At 31.5% G+C, this 9959-nt stretch overlaps 1 protein-coding gene across 1 annotated transcript in view; it reads right to left on the bottom strand.

Moving 5' to 3' along the window:
• LOC106681446 (venom serine protease 34) overlaps positions 1-7372 on the bottom strand; it is a 15029-nt gene extending 7657 nt beyond the window's left edge. The window contains exons 1-3 of the mRNA XM_014421768.2: positions 7305-7372; positions 3070-3185; positions 2288-2468 (exon numbers count right to left, since the gene is read on the bottom strand). Coding sequence (XP_014277254.1) covers positions 2288-2468; positions 3070-3183 — 295 coding nt within the window. The 5' untranslated portion in view covers positions 3184-3185; positions 7305-7372. The remainder of the gene's footprint in view (positions 1-2287; positions 2469-3069; positions 3186-7304) is intronic.
• Positions 7373-9959: the final 2587 nt, after the last annotated feature.

Genomic DNA, 9959 nt, shown 5'->3' on the forward strand with positions numbered 1-9959 from the left:
ATGTATAAGATCATTCATCACTATTACCTATTGCCCACAATTGTGTGGCAGATTGTAATATCTATCAATAAATAAATCTATCAATTATTAAAAAAAAAACAAAAAAAAAAACATTAATTTTTCAGTCGGAGCTCTATATCTTAAAATCTACCAACAAAGAGAATTTTGTCCATCCTTCTGTTTGTATATATTTTAATAGAGATTTTTTTTTTCATTCTTTAATTTATTTTTATTTTATTTTAGTATGAATGTGATCATTCATCACTATTTCCTATTGCCCACAAATGTGTGGCAGATAGCAATAGCTATCAATAAAAAAATAAAATAAAATAATGGTGTGCCCTGAATCATTTCGTTCGTTCGTTTTAGGAAATATTTTATTTTTATCAAGAGTTCTTAAGAACTGTTGTTTTTTGTCAAGGAATTGTTCATTATCTTTTGGTTTCTGGGCTATAGTGCCGACTAAAGCACTCAAAATGTCCAAATAAACATACTGAACGCAGGCAGGGCTGTTTAGGAACTAGAACTGCCATTAGTTAATAAAAACTAAACATAAAATGTAGATCACCGGCCTGTTGCTAGGCGACGCCTTAGCAACAGATCTCGCTCTCGCCGTGTCCGACTTCCCTCGCCTGATGGAGGTAAAGAATTATCCCTTCTTCAGGGAGTTTATCTAGGGGTGGAAGGAGGTGGTCGGTCCTTAGCTTTAACTTTACGTTAGGAAGATTCGGGTGTTCGAGAATCGTAAGAAGGAGATTAAGGTAAAGAAGCAGACGCAGACTGAGTCCAGGAGGGCTGGACCAGTCTGCGTGCTGGAGGATGCACCCGGACGGATGCAGGTGGATAAGGTGCAGTCCCACCTAAAGGCGCTCACTCGAGCGCTGGGTTGCACCAAGGTTGAACCCCAATAAATAATTTTTTTTTTATGATAATTATAAAATAGTAAAATAAATAAAATTGATAGTTATTAGTAGCAATGGCTGGGAGGAAGGGGGAATAAAAAAAAATTAGGGGGATCTCTTACTTAATTATTATACTACAAATATATAATAATATGCTTCTTTTCAGATAAACAAAAATAAAATAAATGTGATTAAATTAACACTAATACTATTTACAAAATATTCACAAATTAATTATCTAAGATGGCGTCAAAACTTTATTTTGTTATACTGAAAGAGTATTGATTGACCGTGAGTATCAATGAATGGAATATGGTCCGGGTGTGGTCAAATAAAACTCAAATAGTAAATGGGTATACTATTTTTATATGAGCCAACGTTTCGCCCCACGTTGCAGGGCTTCGTCAGAGCTAAAAAAGATACAAACACTTGACATAGTTACAAAAAAAAAAAATAACAGGGGTATACAATGAAACGTAAAATTTAATAAGAAAAGTTAAAGGTTATAAACAACAAATGAAAACGGTAATAGTAACAGAAAGATAAGAGATAAAATAAGAGAAGAAATATTAAAGAAAATACAAATTAAGAGATGAAAAGGGAAAAGAATAAAATCAAATGAAAATTAATGAGACAGAATTCATTTGACGGAAGTCTAAGTCAGAGTGAACCGTTTGTATTGGGATGAGTGGGGATGGAAGTTAAGAACGTCACATAATAACGAAAATAATGTTAAAGTAAACAATGTAAAAAATATTAAAATTAGGTAAGCCATAAATGATAATATAATAGAGAGGGAGAAGAAATATTTACAAAATTATAAAATAAAATAAATTTTAAAAATATATATATTCATTCATTTTTTTTTCCTCATGGATAGAAAAACAAAGAAGAAATAAAGTTAAAATAATAGAATACAATATATGTAAGTGATTAAGAAATACAATATACCTCTTATTAATTTTCATTTGATTTTATTCTCTTCCCGTTTCATATCTTAATTTGTACTTTCTTTAATATTTCTTCTCTTATTTTATCTCTTATCTCTCTGTTACTATTACCGTTTTCATTTATTGTTTATAACCTTTAATTTGTCTTATTAAATGTTACGTTTGATTGTTGTTATTTTCCACTAATGTTTATTTTGTAACTATGTCAAGTGTTTGTATCTTTTATAGCCCTGATGAAGCCCTGCAACTTGGGGCGAAACGTTGGCTCAAATTATAATAGTACTGTCATTTACTATTTGAGTTTTATTTGACCGCACCCGGACCATATTCCATTCGTTATTTTGTTATGTGTGCTGTTTCGTAAAGTTGATGTTGATCGAGTTTTAGAGTCAAAGATACACTAAAACCTTTCTAATGCAATACACTTGTACTTACGGCCGTATTTGTAGTGCCTTCCTACGGAAATGGAGATACTGGAAGCAGATTCTCCATCAGTGCAATGTGCGGCTGTAAGGACGTGCCATGGAGTGATGATGGATCCGCCACATCCGTTACTCAACGACACCATCCAAGGATACTCGTTCTTACGGGTCTCCTTTCCTCCGACGATTCTTCCCTGGATTAGAAACCAGTATAAGAAAGATAGAATTGTTATGATTGTAATAACAATGAGTACAGGAGATTTTTACTGAAAATAGTTGAGAGGTAGAACTAAATCCTACTGACAGATTTTAATTTTTTTTAGTTTGTCACAGGTATATTGTTTGTTAAAATAAAAGTTAACTAAATTTGCAAAATATATTCTTGCAAAACTATCCACTCTCAAACCAAAAATTTAATTACGAACGTATTAAAAGTCATGAAATCAGAGGCTAAGAGAGGTCTAATCCATGTTTCTGCTGTTATGAGAAACATTATAAAAAAGAGTGAAGCTGTGATAAACCTAGTTTTGAAACTCTAGCTAAGAAACGGGCCAAAAATAACACAAAGGTTAACATTGACAGCTTTGATAAAGAAGGCATACTATATTATATATTATATATGGTACATATACATCTATACTTTTTGAATGATTTGTACACAAATTATTTAAAATATACGCTCCTTCTGGAGGGCTTACTACAGAGAAAAAAATATTTTAAAAATATATCTATATACATATACTACATATCATATACTATAAATATATACATATATCATACACTAAACATTCTTACCGCGTTTCTCCATCCACAGTTGCAGCTTAGACTCGCGCGAGTGGATTTAGTGCCACGAGTGGATTTAGCCCATGACAGGCAGACTATCATCAAACATACCAACAGAACCTTCATTTCTGAATATTAACAAAAAAAAACAACACATAAATAAGCAATTCAAATAAGTTCAAAGTATGAATTTTATTAGTAGTATTAAAGTTTCAAATTGGTTTGAACACATGTAATATATAGTTAGGGGCAGTATTCCGTTCGTGAAACAATTCGTATTCAAGTTTTAACGGAAATACACGTTTTTTAGTCCAAATAACTAAGTTTCCTAAAACGATGTGAAAATAAAAAACAGATTATAATAGTGGGACTAGGTATTTTTAGAACAATTATAAAGTGGTTGTAATATTACAATAAGATATATATTGGCCAAAATAATGTGACCGCACTTAATTAAAACTTATACTAAAACTGCGTATAAATAATTTTAGATACAGAGAATAAATACATAAAAAACAAAACAAAAAGGTTGTTGTAAATTATCTGTACTATTATAATATTGGATTATATTGGTGAAGCAAAAAGGTAGTTGAATAGAAGGTTTTTAAATGAGGGAAGGGTTGGGAATGAAGTTCCAGAGATATGCAGCTCGGGTAAAAAACGATTTATCAAACGTAGCAGTTCGGTGAGGTGGAGGATAGATGTCAGATAAACGGGAGCTGGTAGTACGGGATTGGATTGAGAATTTGAATTGGTTTTCTAGGATATAGGAGAGGCGCTGAGTACTAATTACTTTGAATAGGAAGGAAGCTAGGAAATACTGGCATCTGAAGGATGGATAAAGCCACTTCAGCTCAGTGCAATACTGGGTTATGTGCGTATCTCTGCTGATCCAGAAAATAAATTGCGCAAATCATAAGATGTTTAAGACTAGATTCCAGAGTCCACCATATACCAGGTAGCCATATTCAAAGTGGGAGCAACAAGAGAAGAAACTAAGAGTTGACGGGTTTTAAGTGGAAGGTGATAACGGATGTGTGTCTTTGGTCAGCTTAGCTCAAAAACTAAATTTACAAAACTGATGTAATAGACGAGACAGAAGAATTGGTGATGGCAGCGCATGCGCGAGAGGTATCGGGCAGAGAGTAAGAGAAAAATCATATGTTCTGTTGTTGGTTGTTTATTTAATGAATAGACATTAATGTAAAGTCTAGTGTATTTTTTGGTTTCTCTGTGTTAAGTTAAGTTTAAAAACTGTGTATTGAGAAGTGATCTTTCTCTCTCTCTGCCACGACCAGATGAGTGCAAATACGTACGTGTTATTGTTCAACTTTGGACATAGATATACATAACAATAGTATGTATTTTAATTGTAGGTTAGATTATAAGTTAGTAATAAGTACATAGATATATATTTAGGGATAGGGTAGATATAATTAGAATAAGTAAGGATAGGGCCTTTGTTAGTTAAGATTGTTCTTTTAATTTTACAATTAGTTTAAGTAAATCTGTATTTCAATAAACATTAAAAACACATGTTTCTTGTTGTGGATATGTGAGTTAAAACAATATTAATTAACTGGAAGATTGTTGATTGACCGTGTGAATAGATGAATGGAATATGGTCCGGGTGTGGTAAAAAAAAAACTCAAATAGTATAATTCAACTATTTGAGTTTTTTTTTTTACCGCACCCGGACCATATTCCATTCAAATATTAATTAACCTTGCAATTTGAATACATTACACTGAAATAAAGTATTTAAGGCGGGCATATGACTGAGAGGTGACAGCAACTTTTTCGATAAAGTCGACTGAACTGAAGTGACACTTTATCGAATAGGTTTTTTAAAAATATTTTTTCGATCTTATCGATAACGACTGACCATTTTGATTAATTTCGGTAGGTCTGCGTACATTCTAATGATCCCTAATCTCATTGGAACAGTTTGATTTTTAAAAAAATCTTCATATCATTACTGTTTCTTTTTCACTTTTTCTCTTCTTCTCTCCGAGTATCTTCTCTTCTCTTCTCATCACTTCTGCATGGCTTTGCTTCCCCTCTTCCGACCACGCTGTACCCTTCCGTTTTTCTTTATTTGCCACAAGAACATTTATTTTTTTCGTACTGTTCTCCATCTAGCCAGCCCTTATCTGTTATTTTCAATTTCTTTGTTTCCTCTCTCATTTGCTTCACATATCCTCCTACGCTCTTATATTCACGGATTCTGTCAAAGAGTTTCTTGTTTAGCCTCCTTTGGTCCACTCTCATCATGTGCCCGTAGAATCTCAGTCTTCTGATTCTTATTTCGGTTTCCAGGTCATTTATTCAGGCTACAGGTGTTTTCTTGAGCCCATAGATTCTCCTCAGGATCCCTCTCTTTATCTTCAGTAATTTTTCCAGGCTAGGGAGACATGTTGTCTCCATTCCGTATATAATTACTGGTTTTATGACCGTGTTGTAATGTCTTATTTTGCGTTAGACGATAGGTTCTTCTTATTGTAAATATTGCCTGTTGCGAAGCTTAGCCTTTCCAACTTGATGATTTTTTCTTTTATGCTCTCTTTCTCCAAACCGTTATTGCATACAGTCTCTCCCAGATATTTAAATTTCTTTGTCACTCTTATCCGTCCATATTTCGTCTCTATTACTTTTTTGCCGTAGTTTGTTTCCGTCGTCATAAATTCTGTATTTTCGTAGGAGACTTGTGACTAAAATACCTTTATTATTTTTTTTTAATAAATTAAAAAAAAATAAACAGTTTTTACTTTTACTTTTTTACTCACAAAAGCGATAACTTCAACACGAACCTTTAATACTTAATAATCATTAAAACTACTACTGCTAAGATGATAAAGGTTAACAACTTTATAGTACATTAAACTAGCTTTAATTCGAGTGCCAATAGTAGGGGTATTCATGATCTTTAGTGTAACATGTTAAAGCGTGTTAAATGGAAAAACTTATGTTAAATGGAGAAATATTTCCTTCTTTTACCAATTTAAAACGATATAACATGGCTAAAAGTCTGTTACTAGGTCTGTTAAATGGATAATGACGTCACGCAACAGACCAGCTGAGCTTGTCACCGTTTAGTTTGTTGTGTTAGGTTACTTACTCGTAGTTTGTGTTTTTTTTTTTTTCTATTGTCTTGTGTTTTGGACTTTTTAAAAAATACAATGAGTAGCCAAACTTTTACACTTCTATTTTTCACTTATTTTAGGCATGTTGTAATACATTACTGTAATCAAAACTTAGAAGTAAACAATAACATGAAGTTTTAGAAGGAAAAGTTACTAAACAAGATGCTCAGAAAATCCGCTTGGAGCTCTTATGCATTTACCATTTAACATGACTTTATACAGGACTGCTCACAATGCTATACTTATAACATTTAACATGGTAAAACATTGTACATTTAACACAATATCATGAATACCCTTAATACATATCGACGTACTAGGTGTCTACCAGTACGTCGAACAGTTTTTGAGTTATAGATTTCTCAAAATAAATTCACTATCGATTTTTTCGTACTTTTTTTATGAAACGTAGTTTTTTATAAAGCTATATCTCGGGAACTATTGAACGTACATAACTCTATTAGAGCTCAAGTTTTTGCAAATTTACTCTATTTTAAATCATGTTCTCATAGATTTTCTAATGTTGTTGGTAATTTTAAAGATTGATTTTTATTAACGTTTTGAAACAGCCCCATTTTTTATTCCCCTTACGTATACTTAGACTCATCAGTTTTGACTAGTAATTATACTTAGTTTTCATTAAAGTAATCAAAAATTGGGGTGAGATAACTGCCTTTTTTCTCCCTGGCTCTTATACTAGTTTGGAAGAGAGTATTGTATAGACGCTAAATTAAGAAAAAACGTATATAACTCCTTCCATTATAAACTCCCTAACCATCCAACCCACTAGTTTCTAATTTTGCTTCCTCTTCATTTTTGATAATATACTCCGAGGTGCCTGAAAAGAAGATGGCCTCCATCTACATCTACATGCCTTTATGACTCCATAATAACTTATATCAAATTTACTAAATGTATAATTATGTGCAGTTTCAAATTTCAATAAAGGTTTTGGAGTATAAAGGTAGTTGTCCCGAATACATAAATTGAAAAAAGAAAGTTTCTTAATAAAAGAGCTTCTAATTATAATAAAAAAATAAAGTTTAATATAATAATTTTAATTAAATTATATCTTAGCTTTAAAATGAAATAAAATGAACTTACTGTCAAGTGACAGGCGGATAAAACTGACTCTCTCCCTAGACAACTGGAGATTATATAGTGAGTTACTATTTGCGTTACTTAATGAGCAGATTCGTTACCATTCTTGATTTCTATTGTTTTGTTTAAATTACTGTAAATATTGGTTTATTTTTACTTCATTATCAAAATCTCCATTAGCTATTGAACGTTCTTAAATTGTAATCTGTTTATTTATAATTAGTTACTTTTTTGTTTATTTATAACTAGTTAATCTGTTTCATTTATAATTGGAACAAAACCAGACATGAAATGCGAATAGCCATTTTGAGCCATAATTATTTGATGAAGTATACATAATATATCAATATATCAAATATACAGAATGTATCAGCACAGTAATGATCTAAAAAAACATGGAAAAGGATCTCAATAAAACAGTTCTAATGCAGAACGCAACCAAAAGCCAGGAACCATTCGATTTTGAAAATATTATGATTTTAAATTACTTTAAAAAAATATATATATATTAATTCAAGTCCATTCTCATATAAAAAAAACATGGTTTTTGTTTTAAAATTCACTGTATAATTATACAGTGAATTTTAAAACAAAAACCAGAAATTTGAACCAATACTATGCAGAGATTTTAAGTAAAACTAATTTATGAAAAATATGGGAAAAAATTAATGTTAATAAACCTTGATATGAATATGTAATAATAGAAAAAATAGGAAATTTAACCAAAATAAAGTTGAAATGAATAAATTTAATGACGCCTGAGTGTGGGGAAGGTTACAAATATTTTTGTGATAAATTATAAATTATAGTTTAAATTAACTGTTTAATTAAAACTTTTACTTTTTTTAATACTGTACTTTGTTTTACTGTTTTACTACTGTTAAAATAAAACTTTTAATTTTTAATTTAATGTGATGAATTGATATATTAGGTAATTAAACATAAGCTAAGAAATAATAATTAAAAATAAAATTATATGTCTCGTATCCAATCCTTACTTTGTCACAAATAAAATCATACATAAAGACCTTAATGTTCAGTATGTAACCGATCTAGCCCGAACCATAAATCATTCCTTCCATTATAAACTCCTTAACCACTCAAACCCCATAGTTTCTAACCTTGCATCCTCTTCCATTCCTGACAATCCTCCGAGGCGCCTGAAAAGAAGATGGGCACGAGGCTCAGATAATGTAAAATGTCATTAGAGTGCTACCAATGGGTAGTTTCTCTACACGCCTGTAACACTCCATTGTAACTAAGATCAAATTTACTGAATGTATTATATAATATACAGTTGTAAATTTCAATAATGATATTAAAAAAACGATTATATGATTTCATGTTTTATTGTCTTTTACGGCAATTGTGGAAATTGAAATGACTTCGGCAGAAAAGCCTGCATAAAGTTTTTAAAAAAATTGACGTGGTTCTAAAATTGTATAAAGGTGTGATAATTTATTAAAAATATTTTTATTTGTTTAAAATCGTTAAAAACCATATGTATAATAAAAGCTGTTTTGTGACTGGTTGTCCTTGAGGATGGCCCAATTTGCCGAAACGTCGGAATTATAAAGGAATATAAATTGTTTTGAGACTAAAATTTATTTTATTAAAACAATAATAACAAGTCTCAAGAAAGTGTAAAGATAATAAATATACATAATTTATTATACACTTATTTAATGATATGATATTATTAACATTGTTACTTTAATTTTCCTGTATATGGTTGTATAATTGTTTAATTTAGATATTCCCTAGGATAAAATGTTTGGGGATACCTAAATTAATTGTAATCTGATTGTATCCCTGGTCTGAATTGAGTGGACAGTACTAAATGGATTTAAAAATAAATGAAGCGTGGTTAAACAGGAAAATAAGCCTCTAGTTTTGAAATGAATAAAATGAAACCTATGCTTAATCCAAAGGAGTGCACAATAGGGTTTGTTGAATTAATTTCGATTGTTGACTTTAATGGTTACATGGAATAATAAATGATATTGCAGGTTACTTATTGGTGGATTTGATTTTGATAGAACCTGAAGCTCTCCTCTTCTATTACGTTGGTTCCTCTCTTATGCTCTGTCTTCTCCCTCATTCTGCCATCCATCCCTCTGCCTGAGAGAGGTGAGACTACTCACTCATAGTGAATTGTGGATCTCAGCCAGAAAATGTTGTGGCTCTTGAGACAGTTCACTCTTCTTAGAAGCCAAGATAGCTAACAAAGCCTACTACTTCATGAACCAGAAGGCATCTCCTCAAATTTTTATTCAACGATGTTTGTGGGAGGGGGTCTTCCTCAAACAGGAATGTTTTTTTATAAGGAGAAGTATTGTGATGTTGAAAAATTTCTAATTCGAGTTTTCCATCTTGGGATCTCCTGAGTCCATACAGTTATCCTACAGCATCTCATGGCGAAACAAATGTCCTATATTATTCTTGGAGAAGTTTGTCGGGGGGTGCGGTCAGCAAAGAACAACAAAACCATATTTATTTATTTTATGCCGACGTTTCGACCTGAGTTTCAGGTCTTCATCATGGCGAAACAAATGTCCTATATTATTCTTGGAGAAGTTTGTCGGGGGGTGCGGTCAGCAAAGAACAACATAAATAAACAAAACCATATTTATTTATTTTATGCCGACGTTTCGACCT

This window comes from Halyomorpha halys, unplaced genomic scaffold (assembly GCF_000696795.3).
Source record: "Halyomorpha halys isolate HHAL.00 unplaced genomic scaffold, Hhal_1.1 Scaffold338.1, whole genome shotgun sequence".
Classification (NCBI taxonomy): Eukaryota; Metazoa; Arthropoda; class Insecta; order Hemiptera; family Pentatomidae; genus Halyomorpha; species Halyomorpha halys.